The sequence below is a fragment of the Propithecus coquereli genome, unplaced genomic scaffold (genome assembly GCF_000956105.1).
Source record: "Propithecus coquereli isolate 6110/MARCELLA unplaced genomic scaffold, Pcoq_1.0 Scaffold74, whole genome shotgun sequence".
NCBI classification, from domain to species: domain Eukaryota; kingdom Metazoa; phylum Chordata; class Mammalia; order Primates; family Indriidae; genus Propithecus; species Propithecus coquereli.
The window spans coordinates 5,727,369-5,750,581 of NW_012153507.1; the positions used below are offsets into that span (position 1 = coordinate 5,727,369).

The 23,213-nt window shown below is 55.9% G+C and overlaps 1 protein-coding gene across 2 annotated transcripts; it reads left to right on the plus strand.

Annotated features, from left to right (window-relative positions):
* The first annotated feature begins 13,758 nt into the window (after positions 1–13,758).
* On the plus strand, positions 13,759–20,922 carry IGSF8 (immunoglobulin superfamily, member 8). 2 transcript variants are annotated; one of them, XM_012661917.1, is made up of 7 exons: positions 13,759–14,058; positions 17,103–17,480; positions 18,154–18,615; positions 18,992–19,399; positions 19,613–20,026; positions 20,328–20,457; positions 20,656–20,922. In XM_012661917.1, exons 1-6 carry the CDS (start codon positions 13,791–13,793, stop codon positions 20,441–20,443), a joined length of 2,046 nt encoding a protein of 681 aa, XP_012517371.1. In that variant the 5' UTR covers positions 13,759–13,790; the 3' UTR covers positions 20,444–20,457; positions 20,656–20,922. The 2 variants fall into 2 exon arrangements, with proteins under 2 accessions (XP_012517371.1, XP_012517372.1); XM_012661918.1 differs by lacking the exon at positions 13,759–14,058 and adding an exon at positions 14,153–14,747 and having other exon boundaries at positions 15,299–17,480; positions 20,656–20,917.
* The last annotated feature ends 2,291 nt before the right edge of the window (positions 20,923–23,213 follow it).

Sequence of the window (23,213 nt, forward strand, 5' to 3'; positions counted from 1 at the left end):
GGGAAGAGCTGTCTTCAGCCTTCTACCAGCTAGAAACAGGGGTGGAGGAGATGACCCTGGACAGGGCTGGCTGGTCTAGGGGTGTCGTTGCTGCTCGTTTGATGAAAGAGCCCAAGAATGACAGGCAAAGAAAGAAGGGAAACCTGAAGAGGCAGAGAGAAAAGAAAAACCCTGCCCCCATCTTCTCCTGGGACAGGATTCTCCTGGAATGTCCCTATTTCTCTGGGCACAGAAATGGCGTGAAGGGCAGCCAGCAGAGTGGGGGCAAGTCTGAGCCCCTGGAGTACAAAGGAAGTGAGGCGGAAAGCGGGGGGCTGTGGCCCAGAGATCTACGGTGCCCGCTGGCTGGGCTGGGTCCCTCTCTGGCCCCAGAGGGAACTCCCTGCAGAGAGATTATCAACCTCTCCTCCAGCAAATCCACTCTCAGGGCACAGGGCTCTCATCTGAATTCCCTAAATAACTGGCCCCCTCCAGGCCTGCAGTTGAGATTTTCCATTACAGGGATTCAGAAGGTTACATCTCAATCCACCCTCCTTCTTCTTCCTGGGTTACAGGCAGAAAGGGTGGGTAGGATGGGGCATGGGCCTTCTCATGTCTCTCCATGGCTCCCTCCACTGACCCAGGAATTGAGCCTGGGGCAGAACAGGCAGAGGGAGGAAACAGTGACAGGAACACAGGGATACCAGCTCACGCCCCTGTGTGTAGAGGAGAGAGTGAGAGGAGAGTAGCTGGTGTAGCAAGAAAGCTTGTGGTTAGATATCAGGAGAGACTGCCCAGGGCAGAAGTTGCCAGAAGAGTGGCCCAAAGGTGGCGGGGCTTTCAAAACTGGGGCAACCTTGCCCTGGGGCTGGGGGCAATGATGTGACAACTTGGGGTTTAGGAAGCACACTGTTCCTCAGGTTCCTGGGTTATCTTCTGCCCAGCCTTCTCCAGGACACAAAATGAAAAAGAAGAGAAAACTTCAGTCTCAGAACCTGAAGTTGTGCAAACTTCAGGCACTGGGCTCTAACAGTTTTCATCCCCGCTCCCCTCACCCCCCGCTGGCAGCTCCCAGTACTGCCCAGTCCTTCCGAAGGCCCTGGCTCTGGTCCCTGCAGCCAGGCTCAACACCGGAAAGGACGGTGCCCTTCCTCTGCCCCTACAGCCCGTTGGGGCTCCCTGCCATGCCCTGCATTTGGGCTAGAGCACAGCCCCAAGGGCACTGCTGCTCACACAGTTGGGACCCAGACAAGTCCAAGGGGGAACAGGTCACCCAGGACCCATCCTTCACCCACGTGTCACTGGCCACACTCCCTTCCCGGTGAGAGGCGAGGCTCTGGGAGTCTACCTCCTTCTCATCCACCATGTACCTCAGACTGCAGGACATACACAGGTGTAGACACCTGATCCTTTGATCTGTAGTGCCTGGGTTGCTTTCTTAGAACACAGCCAGAGGTACCGGTTTGGATCAGGGCCCCCCAAGTAAGAGGAGCAAAAGGGAGAGAAAGGCAGACTGGAAAGCAGCAGGTAGGAAGGCCAGGATGACTGGGCTGGGGCGTGGGCTTGAGAGAAGTCACAGATCAGAGAGGGGATGGGGGGATCCGGAATCCGATGTTTGGTCACTAAGAGAAGCTCTGGGGAGTAGGGCTGTGTGTGTACGTGAGTGTGTGTGCTAGTTAACGCCTGAGGAGGACCTGTGTGCGGTACGAGACTGTGTCAACGTACCAAATGGTAATTCCGAAGGAGGAGCTCCTCAGAGGCCTGGAGGGTGACACTCATGTGGACGTGTGGCCAGTCCGTTACAAGTCCGTTATCTGTGTGCAAGCGTGGCTAGTGTACAGGTGCGTGTGAGTCTGTGCATGCACGTGCGCGTGCGTGTGCAGCCGGGCGTGGGCGGACGTGAGAGTCCATGGGAGAATGTGTATGTGCACAGAGGGGGGTGGGGACGCTGCTCAGCTGCAGATGGGCTTTCAAGGTCTCCAAGAAACAATTTTGTTTCCTAAGTGACTGGCCTCCTGGGGCCTCCAGCCCAGACTTGAAGGTTGTTTCAAGATCATGAAAGAGAGAGGAGGAGGGAGAGAGGGAGGGAAGGAAGAGCTGGGAGGCTCTATCACCCCATTGTCCCTCCTCCCGCCCCCTCACCCCACTGCTCTGCCCCAGTCCCAACTCGGGCCCAGCTCTGCAGTCCTGCTCCTCCCGGAGCCAGGCCTCTCCGGAAGTCTCTCCCTCGCTCCCTTCTTCCTCCTCTAACTCTCCTTTTCCTTTCTCCTTTGGGGCCTGTGGGCTTGTCACCACTGTCAGGCTTCTGAAACCTTCTGGGGGCTGTAGGGAAAGTTTTTCTGCTTCCAGGGCTGGCCCATCTTGGGGCGATAGGATGGGAGGAGTGCGGAGGGCCTGGCTGGCCACGTCAAGTGTCCAGGAAAGGTGCCTTCTCTTCCCCCTTCCCCTCCAGCCCTCTCTCCTCCACTGCCTCGGATTGTAATGACCTTGCAGTTGGAAGTTTGGGCTCAGAGCCACAGAGTGTCCGTCCAAGTCCTGCTGCTGCCTCAGTTTCCCCACTGGACCACAAGGACGGTGTTGGGTTTTCTCTCCATCTCTCCCTTGACATCTGCTCCTCTGTTTTCTTTCTAATCTTTCTTTTCAGTCTACTCAAATTCAGATTTTCTGCATAAAAAAAAATCTCCTCTGTCTCTACTTGGTTCTGTCATCTTTAATTTCTCCCTCAGATTGTTTTTATTATCCTTTTTATTTTTAAAACCACATTATATAGAATTTAGGAAGTAGGAGGAAAAAGTACCCAGAAGTGTTTTTCCCGATCTCTCTGCCTGTGCTCCATTCCCACAGCTTTTTGATCTTACTTCTCTCTGGGTTTGGATAGGTCCATGCTGTCTTCCTATCTAGATAGGGAGGAAAAGGAAAGGACGCTTGGTGTGGCCCAGGGGCCCCTGTCAACCCCTCTCCCTGAGCATGACGGCCCAGGGCTGTTCTGTGCCTGTTTTCCCCTCTGCCCCGACTCACGTGCTGGTCCCCAGCGCAGTCTGATGCAATGGGTGCTTGCCTGCAAGTCAGGCCGGCTGAGGTTGGTCCTGCTTGGCCACTAACACCTGTGTGACCTCGGTCAAGCGGCTTCTGTGCTCTGGCATTCTCATCTTCATCTGAATGACAAGGAAAAGAGTGAGAAATGAGAAAACCTCTGGGGTCCCTTTCCAACTCTGATGATCCCCACATTCCAGACTACTTCCTCTCAGCTCGTGGCTCAGCTCAGGTGAACAGCAGAAGTTACCTGCTGCTGTACCAGTGCAAGGACCATCAGGTGGAGACCTGGGTTCAGAAGGAGATCTGAGGGGGTGGGCACTCCTCTCTTGTTTGTTAGCACAGGGCCAGGTGCTCCTGCTTTGTCTATTAGTATAACCTGCAGAAATGAGCCTGACCCCCTTTAACTCTTGGCATAGAAAAGAGGAAGGGCTCAGGTTTGGACAAAGACTACCCTGGTTTCTCATAGAGGGCCACCGTGAGAGGTGGGACAGGGTCTGGGTATCTTTTGGGGAGAATGGCAGGGCTGCGGGGAGTCTGGGAAAACTTGACATCTCTTGGCTAGTAGTTGATCAGCAAATACCAGAGGAATCTGTTTCCAGAGATTCTTTGGGCTGGGATAAGTATGTTAGGGATACAGGGAGGATTGGGTTAATGGGCCTTGCTGAGTGTGGGGGGCAAGGGTCACAGCTGGGCCCTCTAGGGTTCCTGTTTTCCTTTGATTCCATCCGGCAGGGAGGGAGCAGCCCCCCAACCCCCTGAGGCAGGTTTGCTTTGGCTGGAGATCTGACCCAGCCAGTGGCCCAGAGCACCCCGCCTCCCAGCTCCCCCAATCAAGAGGCAGCCTGGCTTGGCCCCCTGCCTTCTCCTTCCTACCTCCTTCTTCCCCCACCAAGCCCCCTCTACTTGGCCCAGGATACAGCTATGTTTACCTGCCTGTCCCCTTTGGCATTCCGGATGCCCAGCTAGGGTAGGGTGCCTTGCAAACATCTGGCACACAGGGCCACTGCTTCCCTCCCACATAACCAACTCGCCTTGGAACTTCAGGGAGCCTGGCCTCCTCCGTGCCTTGGTTTCTCTGAAAGTCCAAGATCCTTTCGCTCTTGTGCTCCTGTCCAAATGTTCTCACTACTGTCCCTTGGGGAATCCGAGTGTCCCCTGGGTAACTTAATCAACAGTGTACGTGCTTTTTGATACTATTGCCCCATTCAGACGTTCAACCAGCATTTGTTGAGAACTTACTGTATACTGAATTCTGTGCAAGGTACTGGAGAAGCCACTACAATCAAGGCAAACAAAGTTCCCACCTTGTTGTCCTTTTGCTCAGAATCTTATGCCATTGAGTTACCAAATCTCTCCACCTCATCCTTTGACCTTGTCTTCCCAAGGCAAGCTCCTAGCCCTTGGGGAGTCTCCCCCACCATTTCCTCTAATGTCCCCCCATTCCCCCCACTTCCCCCACTTCTTTACCTACATTTTTGCGAAGCGAGAGTGGGTGGGCCTGGGCTCTGCCTCCTGCCTCGGTGGTTCTTCCATCCCAACACTGCAGGAGTGAAGGCCAGGCCATGGCGTACTGGAAATCACTCCAGATTGGGCTGCAGGGAGAGCAGAGGCTTTCAGTGTTGGAACTTGCTTTACCACTAATGAGCTGCGTGCACTTGACCAAGTCCTTTACCTCTGATCAATAAGGTGAAGCGTTGGGGTGGGGAACCTGCAGCCTTGGGGCCACATGTGGCCTTCTGGATCCTTGGGTTTGGCCTTTTGACTGAATCCAAATTTTACAGAACAAATCCTTTTGATAAAAGACGTGAGTATTAGGTGATGATATTAGGAGGTGGGGACTTTGGGAGGTAATTAGGTCATGAGGGTAGAGCCCTCATGGATGGGATTAGTGCCCTTATAAGAAGAGACTTGAGAGAGCCTGCTTCCTCTCTGTCTGCTCTCTGCCGTGTGAGGACACAGCAAGAAGATATTAATAGCTGTCTACAAACCAGGAAGTGGGCCCTCACCAGATTAACAGGTCTGCTGGCACCTGGGTCTTGGACTTCCCAGCCTCCAGAACTGATGAAGACAACATGCATTACTTAATTTAGTCCTCATCACAATTCTATTTTACAGATGGGGAAACTGAGGCACATAGACCCTAAGCTTACCCAAGTAGGGGAGCTGGGATTCAAACTTAGTTTGTTTCCAGAGCCTGCACATTTAACTTCCGTGCTGCAAGGACCCATGGAAGCTTCCATTCGGGGTTCTTGTCTCCAGGAGCACATGACCAGAACCTCCTGGATCAATAGCGACAGGAAGGAGTGCTCCAGAAGGTATAGGGGGAGGACAAGTGCCAACACTGAGCCTGGTGCTGCTGGCCGCTGGTTGCGCACCACTGCAATTCCAGGGCAATGGGAACCCAGAGAAGGGGGAGATGTTCTCAGCTGGGAGAATCAGGAAGGCCTTCATGGAAGGAGTGGTATTCTAGTTGGGTCTTGGCAGATAGGTAGGATCTGGCTCAGAGACACAAAGGAGAGGGAACAATGTGAGCACAGGCACGGAGGGCTGAAGCTCCAGTGCACAAGGAGGAAACATGGGAGGCAATACCGGAATAGATGTTCGAGCCATTTCACAGAGGGCCTTGAATGCAAGAGAAAGTGCCATTCTAAATGCCAGTGTGTCCTAAAGGCTTTGATGATAAGAGTCACCTGGGTGCTTTTAAAAAACATAAAACAGGGCCGGGCTTACGCTTGTAGTCCCAGCTACTCGGGAGGCCGAGGCAGGAGGATCACTTGAGCCCAGCAGTTTGAGGTTGATGTGAACTAGGCTGATGCCACTGTGCCCAGGCAACAGAGAGAGACCCTGCCTCAAAATAAATAAATAAGTAAACAAACAAACAAACAAATAAATCAATCAAACAGCAGGCACATCTCTTAGAGATTCTGATTCACGAGGGTGGAGATGGGAAGTGGGAATCTGTATTTGTACCACCAAGTGAGTTTGAGAAATATTGCTATAAACAATATGGAGCCATTTCAAGTTTCTGAGCAGGGGAGTAATCTCACTGAAATTGTGCTCTAGGAAGGCTCCCTTGAATGCAGAGTGTGTGTATGAACATGGGCAGGGGTGTTGGGCTGGAAGGGAGAGACTGGCAGGGGCTATAGGTGGTGAAGGTCTGGAGCAAGACAGTGGCAATGACAGAGAGGAGACAGGGATGGATGAGAAAGATCCTTGGGAGGTAGAATTTCAGGATTTGGCAACTGATTGGATGTCAGGGGAAGGAAGGAAGGAGTTGGAGATGCCGGGGGTGTTGGTGCAAAGTTAACTAAAATGAGGTAGGGAAGAAAGGAGATTGTTTAGAAGAGAAGCTCCAAGTTTGCTTTGGGGCATACTAAGGTTCAGCTGCTACTGGCAGGGCTCCAGGTGAAGGTGCTCAGTGGGTGATGGAAATGGGGACTAGAGCTTGGGAGTCATTTGCACAGAGGTGACCACCGAGCCGGGAGAGCAGAGGAGATGGCCGAGGTAGGGGATCTTGGACAGAACCCTGGGGAACACCCCGGGCAGGGAGGGAGGGTCTGGAAGACGGTGAGGTAGAGGAGCCAGAGAGACGGAGAACTAGACCAAGTAAAGGGTCCTGGAAGCTGAGAGAGGAAAAAGTTTTAAGGGGCAGGAAACTGACAGTTTCAAATCTCCAATGCCAAGGGGAAATGAAAGCTGCTTACTTTTTTGTCAACTCACAGGTCACCGGTGTGACCTTTGAGAAAACCATTTTCCTAGTGTGTCGAGTTTGGAAATGAAATCGTGAAGGGCTGAGGAGTGTGTGATGAGGAAGCTGAGGCAGGGTGTAGGTTACCCTCTTCCAAGAGGATCGCGGGGGTGGAAGGAGAAAGCAGGCCGTGGGCAACTGAGAGAGCAGAGGCGTGGCAGCAGGGGCGGGTGTGCCTGTCTGGAAGACTCGTCTCCATCAGCGCTGTCCCACCCGGCCCATGCCTGGCTTCGCTGGTAATGAGGCCCTGTGATACATTTCTCATTCATCTTCACAATAATCAATCAACCAAAAACCAATGAGATCAGTGCTACAATAATTCTCGTTTTACGGATGATGAAACTAAGGCTAGAGAAGGTCAGTGACGGATCCAGGCTGCACAGCTGGCAAATCCAGGTCTGTCCAAGGCTATACTGTCTGGTGCTGAAATCCCAGCACCAAAGCTTTTCAGTTAGTTGGGAACAATGGAGCTTCATTTCCTGCATCTGAGCTCCTGACTGGTAGCTCAACTCATCCCCTAATTGTCAGGTTCGTTCTGTCTAGTCCCCTTGCCCCAGGAATATCCAGTTCGGGAGCTGGGATCCTTCGTGCCAGCACCCAGTGCCCCAGTGTCCACCTGGAGTGGTCAGTCCTGCTCGCCTTGATTCTGTTACCTTGTCCTGCGGGCTGTCTTGACCTGCACACCCTTGTCATCATCGCCTGGGCACCAGCTCCTTCTCAGGATGACGGTTCGTACTACACAGACGCAGCACAGCAACGTGGTCAAGAGCTTGTGCTGCGGAGTCAGAATGCCTGGATAAGAAATGTCAGGTCTACCACTAATTGGACAAATATTTTAGCTTCTCTGAACTTCAAGTTTCCTTAACAGCTCTAACCCGTAGAGTTGTTTTGAGAATTACAATGCTCAATAAATGTTAGCTATCATTTCCGCCTGTGATTTCCAGTGTCCTGGCCTTCAGACTGCAACTTCTTTTCCAGCTTGATGTGATCTCCAGCGCCCTTCCCACCTCAGAGGATGGAACTCAGCCTTTCCTAGGCTGCCCAAGAAGCCCGCCTGGGTTGTTTCCCGAGGGATGGAAGGTTCGGGTTCTGAAACAGGAGGAGAAACCTTCTATCAGCTGTGGATGTGAGTGACCAGGGTAAGATGGACTCCAGAGGAAATCAGTGTCCCCTGTAGAGGCGATGTGGCCACCAGAGAGGAAGGGCCCAGCTTCCCTGTCTCACCACTCGCTGCTCACGCACTTGCTCAGTCACTCGGCAAATGTCTTCTGGGCTTCTCCTCCTTGCCAGGCAACTGTGCTGGGCACTGGGGCAGAGCAGAAAAGAGTTAATTTAACAATGGCCTTGAGAAGCCCGGAGCCAAGATGGAGAGGCAGATATAAACAAGCCCTGTAATTACAAAACTGCAGAGTGGGAAAGGCCATCAAAGGGCTGAGGACAGGGTGTGGGAGCAAGGGGAGGGGGCATGCTAGCACCAGGACTCCGGCTCATGCTCTCTCCCAGGGCCAGCTCGTTCACCCCCACTGTTCCATCTGTTTCTTTGTTTTTACAGTCTTTATTTCTGGCTTTGTTTTCCCTTTACTTTCCTAATAGAGAGCCTTTGGAAAAATTCCACCCTTGTTTCAGCTGGACTAGGGAAAAGGGGAATTGTTCAATCTTTAGCCAAAATAGCCAAGGGGTGCTGGGTTCCTGGAGCGTCCAGGTGGACAAGTGGAGGAGGCAGGGGCTGTCTGAGGGAGGTGGGAGGACAGGCCGAAGCGCCAGGTCAGGGAGAGGTGAAAGTGCAGGAGCTGCACGAGGCTGAGCAGGCTGCGGTGGCCATGTGCCTCCTGCCCTCTTCCAGAGCTCTCCACAGTCCCCAGTCCCCCTTCCTAAGTTCTGATTGGAGCAGAGAGTCCAGACCCCCTTCCACCTCGGATGCTCTTTCCCTTCCCAGGGAGCTTTGAAGGGCTGGGGCCGCAGAGTTAGAAGCGAATCTTCGACATTCTTTGCAGCAGAGGGCTCTGTGTGTTTGCGAGAAATGCCCCGTTCCCTCCTCCCCCCAACACCACACACACACACAACTCTCATTGTTTCCTCTTTGCCAGGGCCTCCAGCACTGCATTCATTCATTCAACAAATATTTATTGAACACCCACTGTGTGCTGGAAGCTGGAGCTACGTACTGGAAAAAGACAATTATTTCAAAAGGTTGCGCAGGCACCAGATAGGTGCGTTTGTGTGTGTGTGTGTGTGCGCACACACGTGCATGTGCACATATGGATAAACATGAGCAGGTCAGCGGGGCAGGAGGAAGAAGAAGGTTTGGGAAGCTGAAGTTTGGGAGTTGAGTAGCTTGTGTTTGATCTGGGTGCTGCTATTTGCTAGCTGTGTGACCTTAGGTACATTATGTAATCTCTCCCTGCCGTCTGTACAGTAGAGATAACCATAGTACTTACTCAGGGCTTGTGAAGGCTGAAGGAGCGCCGCACGCACAGTGTGTACAACAGTGCCCAGCACGAAGTAGGTGCTCAGCACGTAGTAGCAATTATTATTGCTTCCTTCTCACCTCACTCAGAGCTGGATGTCGACAAATAACCTGTTCTCCAAATCTGCCTCTTGCTCAAGCTCGGTGACTAAGGCGCAGCCACCTGGTGCTAACCACCTCCTACCCCTAGAGGCTCAGCTACAACACTCGGCCCACAAACCTCTGTCTAACCAAACCACTGCAGGCTCCTGCCCTTGATTCATCTGCATCCACCCCAGGCTGCTTGGGTTGGGGAAGAAGTGCTGTCGCACCGTGGGGTGCCTCCGCCCCACACTACCCTCCAGACATATGTGGGAGCCATCGCTTCCCTCTGAGCTGGCTGGGAATGGAGGAGTGCGGTGGAGAGCATCTGGGGTGGGGCCCAGGCGCCCACCCTGTGGGACTGGAGAACAAAGAACTTGTCACAGGGGGGAGGCTGAGGGGATTCCAGCTCCTGGGGATTCATGCGTGGCATTCCAGAGTGGGCGGCAGCTGGCACTCACCCTGGGTACAAAAATGGCAGGGCCCCCTCAGGAGTCAGGGCCAGGTTGTGCCAAGGCCCCGGTGGCATTGCGGCTCCACCATTGTTGAACAGCTGTGCCGCCCTCTCGGCATAGGGTTTGAGAACTGGGGCAGGAGTGTCGGCTCAGCCAGGGCAAGAGGAGGGTTTAGGGAGTGGATGGACACACACACAAACACACACACACACACACACGCAGAGTCCATGAGGGTGCAGATGCCTGGCCTAGGCGGGAAGGAGGGAGAGCGTGGAGTGTGAATGTGTGTAGGTGTGTGTGAGTGGGGCAGATGGCTTTGTGGTTCTGTGGGTGTGCTTGAGTGTGCATGATATCTGTGTGTTTACCTATGTGTGTGCACCACTGTTTTGGTGTGTCTCTGCCTGAGTTTGTTGTCCGGGTGAGGGTAGGTTGTCGAGCTACTTCTGTCTTTGACTCTGCTTTAGCCTCTCAGCAACTCAGCAAAGAGATTTTCCTTTTTGGGAGGGTGGGAAAATATAGCTCATCAGGGCAGTATGGGCCGACGCTTTATAAACACACATAGATCACAGGACATTCTCGTGTGTGATCCTTAGCTTCCCGCAAAGCTGGGGTTTATACACATTTAGAAGAGAGAGAGCCGAGTCCTGTGTGTGTGAGTGTTTGCGTCATTTCTATATGTCTTACCACGTGCTAATTATGTGTGCTTGTTTATTTGATGTGTTTGTCACTCTGTCTCCATGGCAGTAGCCGTGTCTATAGTTGGGTGTGTACCTAAGTGCTAGGTTTACGTGTAGCTTTGTTTCTAGTGAGGTTTGCCTTTAAGAAGTAATGTAACAGAGTTAGAAGCAGAGGTTCCACGGTTAGACAATCCTAGGTTCAAATCCTGGTTTGGACAGTAACCAATCCATTAACCCTGGACAAGTTCCTTAACTTCTCTACGTTTCAGTTTTCTCACAGGGATAATAATAGCACTAATTTCACACGGTTCTGGTGAGGATTAAATGAGATCATGTTGCACACCTGGCACAGGTCGGAATACAATAATGGTCCTGTTTTTGAACGTGCTTCTCTCTGAGAGCCATGTCCCCTTGGTTGTGACTGCAGTGTGTGATATCTCAGCCAGATTATAAACTGCTTTGGGGAAGAGCATGAGTCTTAATTATCTTTAATGGCGCTTATGACACCTCAGTGCCACCTTGGTGCCTTGTACCTATGTCATCTGGAGGTGAAACGAATTAAACAGGTGTGTGAAACAGGACTGGTGTCCGATGCACGCCCACACCTGGTAATGCATGGTGGGCCAGTGGGAAGCTGGTCATGGCATAGTGACGCCACAGCACAGCCAGGCGTCGGGGGCCCCACGGTCACTACTGCATACCCCACCCATGTGTCTCTGCAGTCCCAGGCTTCCTCCTCCTACATGTCCCAGTCTGGCCTTGACACTCCTGGAAAGGCCTCCTTCCTGCTCCTTTCTCTGCTCACCCACCCCAGGGGCGCCCCCGGGGTCCTGGTAGGCTGGTACGTTTTTAATGGGTGTGGTGAGTGGTTACAGGAGTGCTCTCCAGTCTGCACGATGTATTCTTCTTTGCAGCATGTGCGTGTGTTTGTGCATCGCTCTGTGGGGGTGTGTGTCTGTGAGACATCTTTCTGCGTGAAGCCCCTCTCCGTCACAGTGGGGACATGTGTCTGTATGTGTGACAGCACCTCGTGCCTGGGGTTTGTTCTCCTTCCCGGCTTTCCCAGTTACATAAGCCGCTGTGGGGCGAGTCAGGCTTGGGCTGTGGCTCCCCCAGCTGGCCGCCTCTGGAACCCACAGTCTGGGGAGGGGCCTGTGGAATAAGCTGCATTTTCCTGTTTTGCCTGAGCCTCCTCCCCTCTGGAGACACCAGCCCAGTTCTCAACACCTCGCCCCAAGCCATGGGTCAGGTCCCGGAAGATCCCTCTCATAATGCTCACTGCAGGTTGGTTATTACTTGTGTATGAAATGTCTCCCTAGCACGTATGACTACGTTCCCTAAGGGCAGGGGACCATGTCAGCCTTGTTTACCAGGCTCTCCAGTGCCCAGCACAAGGCTGGCCCAATCAGTATTTGTTGAATGAATGCATTTACCAGGTGGACAGGCTTGGGAGGAGGGACAGTGGGGCACAGGAAGATTTGCAGCTTTGAGGACAGACAGGCCTGGGCTTAAGTCACATCTTGGCCACTTCAAAGCTGTGTGGCCTTAGACAAGATACTTAACCCCCTGAATCTCAGGTTTCTCTTTTATTAAATGACACCACCTTGTAAAATATGCTGTAAAGACTAGAACTAATATCCAAAAGGCTTTATTGTGTAAGAATTTCATAAATGGCATCTATTATTATGATGATGATTGGTAACATCTTTCATCTCTCAAACGACAGGAAGGCATTAAATCCACTCAACTCCTAAATAAAGGGAGAGTGGGTTTTCTCCAAAAGCTTCCCTATGACTTTCAGTTTTCACATAGCACAATATGCCTATGGATGGATTTAGATGAAATGGGGCTGGAGAAACCAGGCTGTGGATATGTCCAAGTGGGAATAAACAGGCACCTGTTTCCCTATTCCTGGGCCAGTCCTGGCAGTACCGGGAGGCGAGGGCTGGACCCCTGATCTGCCTTCAAGTCCGCAATCATTCTGCCTCAGAGTTTCTCTGGGTTCCTGAAAGTGGCTTCAACTGCCAACTCTGTGAGCATTTCCTCTGAGTCAGACACTGTGCCATGTTCTAGGAATAGAAAGTCAAGGAAGGTCTGGTCTGGCCTGTGCCACTTCACCTCTCTGGGCCTTGGTTTCCTCCTCTGTAAAGGGAGGTAGAAAGTGAATGGGAGCGTGGGAGGTTGAGAGGGGACAGGTAGGGGGTTGGAGGGTGAAGGGTGCCAGGTGAGTTCTGGGGTCACCTCCCTTGATGACCACTTTAAATTTTGTTTTATTTTGTTTTTTTGAGATGAAGTCTCACTATGTTGCCCAGGTTGGTCTTGATCTCCTGGCCTCAAGCAATCTTTCCATCTTGGCCTCCCAGAGTCCTGAGATTACAGATGTGAGCACCTGGCCTGATGGCCACTTTGATAGCCTTGGCTTTGCAGACCTGGCTGTTCCTTCTTCCGGTTCTGGCCTCATCCTTCCTGCCCCTCCCCACTCCCCACCTCCCCCATAGCTGGGGAGGAGACAGAGCCCCAGGAAGGATGCCTCCTTCCTTCTCCCACCCTTCTCAGAACAGAGCAATGTCCATCTGTCCTCACTGGACGTAGAGACTCCTTCACCTAAACCCCAGGTCTAAACTAGGTCTAAACTGAACCTCTTAGGAAGCAGTTCAAATAATAATTCAAAACCGAAAACAAGACAAATCCCCTCTTACCTCCTAGCTTGTGTTAGTTACCCTGTGCCAAACGCCTTATGTACATTGTCTCAATTAATCGGCACAATAACCCTTTGGGTGGAAGTCGCCAACCTCAGTTCAATAGGCAGAGGAGAAAACTGAGGTTGAAGTTGGTTAAGCAACCAGACCAGGATCACCCAACCAGGAAGTGACGGCGCCGGGACGGCCCACCCTCCTGGCTCATTTTCCTTTGGTATTACCCTCTGAGGGGGACACAGACAAGTCTCCAGTGACCTTCCGGAGCCCCGAAGCGTCCTTCAGCTCAAACTCCTCACGTTCGGGAACTCCTGCGTCGCGCCCACCGCCACTTCAGCAGGGTGTGCTGCGAGGACTAGAGGCTCAGAGCAAATAACTGGATTCTAAGCGCGTGGCCGCAGTTACCTCCCCAACCCCAGGGCCCCTGCCCCCAACTGTCCGGGAAGGGCTGGCAGGTGCGGAGTGGGGTGTGCTCTGTGCGAGTGTGGGTGGGGATTAGGATGAGCTGAGGCGCCACCAGCCCTCAGGGGCCGGGGGCTGGGGCGGAGCCAGGACCGGGGGCGGGGCCGGGGCGGGGCCGGGGCCCAGTGCGGAGCCGGGGTTGGAGTCTGGCGGGGCGGGAACCCGGGCGGGGCGGGAACCGGGGCGGGGATGGTCTCGGAGGCTGCAGAGGGCGGGAGGGAAAGCAACGGGAGGAAGGGAGGAGGGAGGGGACTTGGCAGCTCCCGCTCAGCTCCGCTCGGCGCACCCACGCCTCGCTGCCCCGCTTCCTGCCCCCCACCCGGGCATGCGCCCCCTGCGGCCCCGGCCCCCCAGAACCCGCGCCGACCCCCGGAGTCTCCCCAGAGCCGGCCGCGCAGGATGGGCGCCCTTGGGCCCACGCCGCTGCCGCCGCCGCTGCTGCTGCTGTTAATGCTGGGTAAGCCTGGCCCCGGTCCCGGTTCCGGTTCCCGGCCCCACCGGGCAGGTGCCTGCCACCCGGCCCCCAGACCGGCTCGCCTCCTTAGCATTTTGGGGCTCCTCGTACCCCCTTCTCCAGCCTCCCCAGGCTCGCACCCAGCTGCCCCTTGTGGCCACCTGCCGAGCCAGTCAGGAGGAGAGTAGGGTTCCCAGTTTTCGCCCGGGGCTAGGACCCACTGAGGTGCCGCCCCAGGCACTGCCAGGCCTCCGGGGCAGGCCTCACTTCTCAGCCGGCGTACCCAAGTCCTGGGGTCGCTCTGCCAAATGCTGCGACTCCTTTCTGCCCCACACTCAGCTCCAGGACTGGCCTTGGGTGCCCGCCCTGCGTGGGCAGTGCCTGCCTGGCCTCATAATTGCCCCAGAGTTGGCTGGAAGCCCAGGGGCCAGTTCTGCCCACGGTCTTTGAAGTAAGTCTCCCCTAATTGCCCTCCCCATCATCTGAGGTTGGGGGCAGTTCCCTCTCTCACTGCATCTCCACCCTCTGCTGGGCCCCTTTTTGCCCTTCTTCTTCCCCTCTCCCAAATGCATTTGGCTCTGCAGCCTCCCACCAGTTGTCACACCCCCTTAGTCGCAGCCTCCTTGCCTCAGGAGAAACCAGGTTCCGTGGAGACTGATGCTGGGATCTCCAAGCACCCTGTGTCTGTCATGGTGGGTGTTCATGGTGGGGTGTTCTGGGCCAACCTTGCCTCGGTGCATGGGGGTAGTGACAGCAGATTGTTTTTGGCCTGAACTGGAGGGCTCCCTGTAGGAGGTGGCCTGGGGAAGAGTGTGGCATGGAGACAGTGAAACTGCCTGCACAGATGTTGAGAAGACTGAAGCCCTTGAAATGAGGGTGCAGTGTGGGGGTTGGGGTTGGGGATGTCAGTGGTGACTTCAGAGCTGCTGTAGTCAAGGCAGAGGCTGATGGTAGCCTTAGGCCTGTTTCCAGACCAGAGCTCCACAGTGGCACCAAGCAGTTTTCCCTTGCTGCGGTTCCCAGGCCCCATGGGGCTAGGATGAGTCCTCTTCTTGGGGCCCTGGGCAGGAGGCAGGAGGGGGTACAGAGAGGAAGGAGCTGTGGGGCCCGGTTGCCTAGCACTTGGTTGGTTTTCCCCAGTGGGCAGCATGGAGCAGGGAGGAGCCCGGGGAGGTGGGGAAGTGCCGCTCACAGGAGGAGTGAACCTGCTGAGATCTAAGCACCCACTGTATTCATTTCACAGACAAGGAAAATGAAGTCACTTGACCCAGAAAACGCATTTAGTGAGTGTTGGGACTAGGACTTGAACCCAGATTTGACTCCAAAGCAGGCCTCTGCTCTCCCTTCCCTTCTGTTGCTAACATAGAGGAGGGGCCTGTCTGGGGAGAGAGAGCTGAGTGGCAGCTGATTTCCTAAGGCTGTGGGGGTGACTTTCCCATGGGGATCTCCAAACCTCAGCAGTTGTGGAGCCAGGAAGGTGGGAGGGAGCCCTTCGGAGCAGAGTCTGCCCTGAGGCAGCCAGGGAAGGTGTCAGCTGGGCGGTCTCCACCTGCATCCCAATTATGAAACTGCCTGGGGCAGGGCCCTCCTGAGTCACACGCTCACTTACTGTCAGAGCTGGGAGCTCTTAGTTCTCCAGTGTGGAAACTGAGGCCTGGGAGAGGAAGGGACTTGGTCCCAGGCTATACAGCTGGGGGTGGGAATGGAGGTGGGAGCCAACCTCCTGACTCCCAGCCTGTGCCCTAACCAACAGACCACGAGTTTTCCCGTGACTCAGCCAGAGGAAGAAGGAAGGGGCTAAGAGCCCAGCTGGGGGTGGGGGTAGTTCAGAGGAACCATTCTAGAGGAGCTGGAGGGCAGAATTTGATCACAGACTCCTGGGTATTTCCTCTAGCCCCTGTAGAAAGGCCAGGGATATTCCCTGGGAGGCCTGGCAGTGATACTCCGGCTGGTGAGGTCAATCCCTTCAGGCCTGGCCTTGGAGTTTCCCAGTCTTCCTCCCTGGTTTTGTCCCTCTGCAGGGGTGTGCAGGAGCCATCTAGGAATAGCAGGATCTTGGCCAAGATGTTGTACTGCTCCTGCCTTACCTTTCTCACCTGTGAAATGGGGGAAGGGGCCATGGAAGCATGGAAGGAGAGAAGGGAGAAGCCAAGCCCTCCAGGGCCTGCCAGGGGTATCTGCTGGGGTAGGGTCAGGCAGAGACGTTTGGCCTCTGATACCAGATGAGAAGGGGCTGCTGGGGGTTCAGTGCCTCCCCACGGAAAGGGAGCTATCATATGTAAATCATTGCACTGCATATGCAAATGAAGGCTTTGTTAGGGAGTTGGGGAGTGTGGTGCGTCAGCTGGGCTAGCCTAGCCCAGCCAAGAAGGTTGACAGGCACTGGGGGAGGGGATCTTCTGCCCCCAGGCCGGGGCAGAGCCTGGATCTTTCCCCAGAAGCCCCAGCTGCCTTGACGGCCCTGTGGGGTGGGAGAAACAGTGAGCTCATGGCACAGCTGCAGGGGGAGGGCATCGTGTGGTGAGGACTGACTGGGTCTGTGCCCCGTCCAGCCTGGGCCACTGGCTCCATTGTCTGGCCCAGGTGACACAGCTGAGCCAACCAGCCCTTCTGAGCAAGATTTTGCCAGCTCCCCTCAAGCAAAGGAGGGGACATGAGGTCCCAGACTCCCCTAGCCAGCAGGCTCCCCTGACCAGGCCCTGAAGAAGGAATGGCAGACATGTAGTGGGCGAAGAGGTGGGGGCAGAGCAAGGTCCAGCTGGAACCAAGGACTGGTTAGGTCAGGAATCAGAAGCACTTGTCTCTGCCCGCAGGGGTCTGCTTCTGGTGGGTCAGAAGTGAGATGCAGCTGAGTTCTGAGGCCAACATAGGCCTAGCCCACTTCCTTGATTCCCAGGTGTCTGATGACCCGCCATCCTTTCCTTGTTCTCAGAACAGGGTCCCAGCTGTACCAATTTGCCCCAGGTTTCCTTTCCTTTCACAGCAGGGGTCAAGAATGGTGCTGGTGGGGGTCAGGCGTCTCCAACTCCTTCTGCCTTCCCCTACAGGATTCGGGGGCTGGGCCCGGGAGGTGCTGGTCCCCGAGGGGCCCCTGTACCGAGTGGCTGGCACAGCTGTCTCCATCTCCTGCAATGTGAGTGGCTACGAGGGCCCTGCCCGGCAGGACTTCGAGTGGTTCCTGTACAGGCCTGAGGCCCCAGAGGCTGCACTGGGCATCATCAGTACCAGGGATCCCCACTTCTCCTACGCTGTCTTCGGGCCCCGAGTGGCGGCTGGTGAGGTGCAGGTGCAGCGCTTACAGGGTGATGCCGTGGTGCTCAAGATTGCCCGCCTGCAGGCCCAGGATGCTGGTGTTTACGAGTGCTACACCCCCTCCACTGACGCCCGCTACCTGGGCAGCTACAGCGGCAAGGTGGAGCTGAGAGGTACTGGGCCCTGGGATGGGGCTGGGGCCACACCTACCCTCAAGATAAAAAGTCAGGGCCAGGAGGGACCTATCTAATTACCCCTCAGGTTTTGCAGCTGCGGAACTTGAGGCCCAAAGAGGTTGAATGACTTGTACAAAGTCACCCAACAAATCAGTGGCTGGTGTGGGACTCAAACCCAGACTCTTCATTCCAGTCCAGTCTTCCTATCATGTCAAGCTACCTCCTGGGGGAAGGGGAAGTGTCCTTAAGGTGTCCAGTCCCCTCTCCATTCCTGATGGGGGGTGGAGAAGCCTGATGGGTGGAATAGACTCTACTCCTGGGGAATACAGGACCAGGTCTGGGGGAGAGAGTAAAGGTAGGGCAGGAGTTAGACCAGGTGACATTCTCCTTAAGTTTCTGTGTCTTCTGAGTATTTCAAACAGGGGTCAGTCTCAAACATCAGGGTGAGTAGGCAATAACTTGTTCTATGAAATTCAACAAGTATTTACTGAGCGCCTGTGGTGTGCCCAGCATGGTACTTGGCACCATTGAGTTATGGAAGAAATAATACAACACGCGACCCTTGCCCTCTAGGAGCTCACAGTCTATTTAGGGAAATGGGTTGTACGCAGGAAGCAGTAACAAGGGCTGCCAGCTCCCAGCCCTCCCTCACTCCAGCTGTCCTGTCCAGTTCTTCCAGATGTGCTGCAGGTGTCTGCTGCCCCCCCAGGGCCCCGAGGCCGCCAGGCCCCAACCTCGCCCCCACGCCTGACGGTGCACGAGGGGCAGGAGCTGGCTCTGGGCTGCCTGGCGCGGACGAGCACACAGAAACACACGCACGTGGCGGTGTCCTTTGGGCGAGCTGTGCCTGAGGCGCCAGTGGGGCGAGCGACTCTGCAGGAGGTGGTGGGACTCCGGTCTGATTTGGCTGTGGAGGCCGGAGCGCCCTACGCTGAGCGGCTGGCTGCAGGGGAGCTGCGGCTGGGCAAGGAAGGGACTGATCGGTACCGCATGGTGGTGGGGGGTGCCCAGGCGGGGGACGCAGGCACCTACCATTGCACTGCCACCGAGTGGATTCAGGATCCTGATGGCAGCTGGGCCCAGATCGCAGAGAAAAGGGCCGTCCTGGCCCACGTGGACGTGCAGACGCTGTGTGAGTGCCACACATCCCACTGTGGGAGCTGGGAGGGATGGTACCTTGGTGGGCACCGTGGCCACGGGGGGCAAGAGATGGCCATCATCTGACTCTGGGGAACTGGTCTTCCACAGAGTGAGCAGCCCCATTAGCATTTGCTTTCCTCTCTACCCGTGACGGATTTTCTCTGCTCAGAAATTGGGTGTGGAGATCGGAGGGCTTTGGCTGCGGGGTGGGATTCAGGCCCCTGGGTGGGAGATGGTCATACCCCACGAGGGCAGACAGGAGGCCTTGACGTTACTGCTGTCAAGGAAGGAATAGCAGGTCGGGGAATCAGGCACCTCCGGGCCCCCTCCTACCTCCCTGACACCCCTTCCCCACTCCTGTGTTCCAGCCAGCCAGCTGGCGGTGGCGGTGGGGCCTGGTGAACGTCGGATTGGCCCAGGGGAACCCCTGGAACTGCTGTGCAATGTGTCAGGGGCACTGCCCCCAGCAGGCCGTCACGCTGCGTACTCTGTGGGTTGGGAGATGGCACCTGCGGGGGCACCTGGGCCTGGCCGCCTGGTAGCCCAGTTGGACACAGAGGGTGTGGGCAGCCTGGGCCCTGGCTATGAGGGCCGGCACATTGCCATGGAGAAGGTGGCGTCCAGAACCTACCGGCTACGGCTAGAGGCTGCCAGGCCTGGTGACGCAGGCACCTACCGCTGCCTCGCCAAAGCCTACGTTCGAGGGTCCGGGACCCGGCTTCGTGAAGCAGCCAGCGCCCGCTCCCGACCTCTCCCAGTGCACGTGCGGGAGGAAGGTGAGTGGGGGATGGGGCTCGTAGAACCCTTTTCTTCTGTTTCCACGGCCCCCTCTCCTTCTGCATCAGTTGCCTCCACACCTCAGTCCCACACTCCTAAGACTGCCAAGACTGTGGGAAACACCCTGAGTTTGCTGGGCATTGCTTGGACAGCAGCCCTAAGCCCATGCCCCCTGACCCTTCCCCTCTGACCCTATGTCCTCTGTTCTGCAGGTGTGGTGCTGGAGGCGGTGGCATGGCTAGCAGGAGGCGCTGTGTACCGGGGGGAGACTGCTTCCCTGTTGTGCAACATCTCTGTGCGGGGCGGCCCCCCAGGGCTGCGGCTGGCTGCCAGCTGGTGGGTGGAACGACCTGAGGATGGGGAGCTGAGCTCAACGCCTGCCCAGCTGGTGGGTGGCGTGGGCCAGGACGGTGTAGCAGAGCTGGGGGTCCGGCCTGGAGGAGGCCCTGTCAGCGTGGAGCTGGTGGGGCCCCGAAGCCATCGGCTGAGACTACACAGCTTGGGGCCCGAGGACGAAGGTGTGTACCACTGCGCCCCCAGTGCCTGGGTGCAGCATGCCGACTACAGCTGGTACCAGGCGGGCAGCGCCCGCTCGGGGCCTGTCACGGTCTACCCCTACACGCATGGTGAGTGCCCCGCTTCCTTCCAGCCCCCTGCCCTTGCTCTTCCCTTCCCATCATCTGACCCTCCTGCTACCATCCTCTCTGTCCTCCCCATCACATGACATGAAGTCTGGAAAATCCAGCTTTCAGCCTGTCTGCACAGGTCTTCCTGGCCAATGCTGCGGGGCAGGCAGTGGGCAGGGAAGGGGTGTCTGTGAGTGGAGGAGGGGGGTCCAGAGAACCCGATGGGGAAAGTCTTGGAGACAAATGTGATGGAGTGGAAGATGATGGCACCCCCCGAACATAACCGTCTTCTCTCACACAGCCCTGGACACCCTACTTGTGCCCCTGCTGGTGGGTGCAGGGGTGGCCCTAGTCACCGGCGCCACCGTCCTTGGCACCATCACTTGCTGCTTCATGAGGAGGCTGCGAAAACGGTGATCCTCACTCCCCAGGTGAGGGAAAAGAAACCCCCAACCCTGTCTTCCTCAGGCTCCCCACCCCCAAGTCCCGGGCTGAGATGCTCCCTTCTGGGCCCAGCTAGAGGAGGAGCAGCCAGCTCAGTTCCACGGGGGCCTGTTAGCAGGTGAGGGCCAAGAAGGAGCCCCACACAGGGCGCTCTGCCCTTAGCCCACAGCACACTCTCTCTCCAGTTCTTGCAGGTGTCGACTGTCTTCAGCCTAGCTCCAAGCTCTCCTCTGGTCGCCCGGATACCCTCTCCCTCTGTCCAACTTCCTTTAATTTATTTGACCTCCCTCCACCCAGAGTGGGAGGCATGGCCCCCATCCCCCACTCCTTCCCCCCCACACCCCTCCCTCTGGACTTCTGTCTTGATCGCATACCCATCCTGCAGGGAGGCCATTCCCTGTCCTGGAATTAGTTTTTCTAAAATGTGAATAAACTTGTTTTATAAAATCCAGGCCTGGCTATATCTTCCCCTGCCATGAGGCTGTAAAAGGCTGGGGGTGTGTAGCTGGGAGGCTGTTGGGGATTGACAACCTATTCTGGACAACCCAGGCCTCTCTTCCCACCACAAATACCATCTGGCCTCCGTGGACCATGCCACCCAGCCCAGAGGGGACACCTGGGTTCCATCTGCTGCCTGAACTGTCAGTGCTGAGCTAACTCTGGACTGGACTCCTACTTGGGGATGGGGACAGAGAAAGGGAGGGTGGATTCCAGCTGAGCTTGGCACCCCACTTCCCTAGTCCCCTCGTATGCTGCAGGGCAGGGGCTTCCAGGGACAGGGCCCTTTCCAAGCTCCCCAGACTCCATCCCACTCTGCCTGTCTCATTCTCCTGGTCTGGCTGTCTTGGGCCTGACTCCTCCCACCAGGCCCTGGGGCCTCAGTCTTTTTCCTTCTGACCTTAATTATTCTGTCTGACAGCAGCAGAATAGGAGCCCCAGAACACAGCCACCTGGAGCCTGGGTGGCGGGGATTACATCAGTCAGGGCAGGGCCTGTGGGTGCACAGAGCCCTGCACCTGCATACACCCGCCCCCACAGCCTCCCCCCTCCCTCCCGCCTGCCAACTTCCCCACTCCTCCAGCACCCCAGGGGCTCCCTGAATTTCCTTGCCTAAGGATTCTCTGATCCTGAGATTCTTAGCTGCATTGCACCTTAAGAGGCATCCAGGCTACCTCTTCCAGTTCAGTTATTTAAACATTTATTGAGCATTACTAGTTTGCTAAGGATCATTTTTACAGATGAGGAAACTGAGGCCCAGAAAAGTGATGTGACTTGTCCAGAGTCATAGAACTAATTAGCAACAGTCCGTGTCAGGAATAGAACCCAGGTCTCCTGACTTTGCACTGTACAGTGGTGCCCTGAGTGGTGACAGTGGTGAAGAGAGGTGTGGCGAGGTCTCAGTGACTTCCAGGGGCAGGAGGGGCCTGCTCCAGCCTCAGTTTCTCTGCCTGTTCAGTTGCAGTGGGTTAACTACCGTGTGAGTGTGTGCGGATGCCACACAGCCCGCCCCCTCTTGTCTAGACTCCACCTGTGTCACTGAGTGAAACCCAAATGAGTCCCCATTCCCCAGCCCAACATCTGCTCCTGGGAACCAGCCAATGCCAGGGTTCAAGGACCTCATCTTTGGCTGAGGCTGACCCAGGTGGTCCTATGACTTGGGGCAAAGACGTTCATGCCTAGGCTGAAGGGAAGGGACTGGGGCATGGGTCCTCTCTGAGTGGACCCAAGCTAGGATGGGCTCCCTCCAGGACCCCCTTTCCTGCTTCCAGGAGATGCAGTGCCCCACGGGACCCTGGCTGCCCAGCCTGGAACAGAGCAGACCGGGGGCCTTCCCCCAAGGGGCTTGGACTTTTGTTAAAGGACAGGAGTGGGGTGCGGCCAGGACCGAGGGAGGAGGTCCTTGCTGGGACAGGGCTGCTGTGGGCCTGGGGCCCCCCGTCAGAGGTCATGTTTGCCCAGCCCATGCTTTCTTCAGAAGGCCAGCCTCAGGTGCCCCCGGCCCTCTGCCCCCCTTAACTTGTCACTGCTCTCCCTCACCATCCAGGGGGCTGCTGCTGGTGACTGGATTGAGACCAGGAAAGGGGTGACGGTGGGATGGGAATATATGTCTCCAGGGGCCCCGTCCCAGCTGGGCGGCAGCTGGCCACACACACATCCAGAAGTTTGGACTCCTCTTCTCTCACATCTCCTCCCACGTTCAGTCCTGCCTCTCTGTCCTGCAAGGGAGTCTACCCTTTGCCACCGAAGCCCTTCCTGCCCCGGCACCCCGCTACCTCCATAGGAATCCCCTTGAGTTCTAACTGCTCCATCCTGTCCCTCTGGCCCACTCCCCTTCCCAGATACCTCTTCTGCTGCCACTGCCCCTTTTCCACGGACAGTTGATTCCTGGGCCCAAAGTTAAACTCTTCAGCCTGGGCTTCCGGTCCCTTTTCCCACACATGGTACTCCACCCTTTACGTTCTCTGTCCCAGAGGGTCCTCAGCTTCTCAGCCACTCCCCGGCTTGTGTGCCCATCTCCTTTGACCACCAAGGCTTTGCTTAGAGCAACGGTTCTCAGAGTGTGCTCCCTAGTCCAGCAGCGGCACGATGACCTGGGAACTTGTCAGAAATGCAAATTTTTGGTCTCCACTCCAGACCTATTGAGGCAGAAACCCTGGGAGTGAGGCCCAGAAATCCGTGTTTTAACAAGCCCTCCAGGTATGTCTTCTAACTGCTGGCTTCCATCACCCCTTATTCAAGCCCC

Coding starts and splice junctions, on each gene's coding strand:
- IGSF8 (XM_012661917.1), top strand. CDS start 13,791: ATGGTCTCGGAGGCTGCAGAGGGCGGGAGGGAAAGCAACGGGAGGAAG. Junction 14,059..17,102: donor GCTGCTGCTGTTAATGCTGG/GTAAGCCTGGCC, acceptor CTTCCCCTACAG/GATTCGGGGGCTGGGCCCGG. Junction 19,400..19,612: donor AGTGCACGTGCGGGAGGAAG/GTGAGTGGGGGA, acceptor TCTGTTCTGCAG/GTGTGGTGCTGGAGGCGGTG.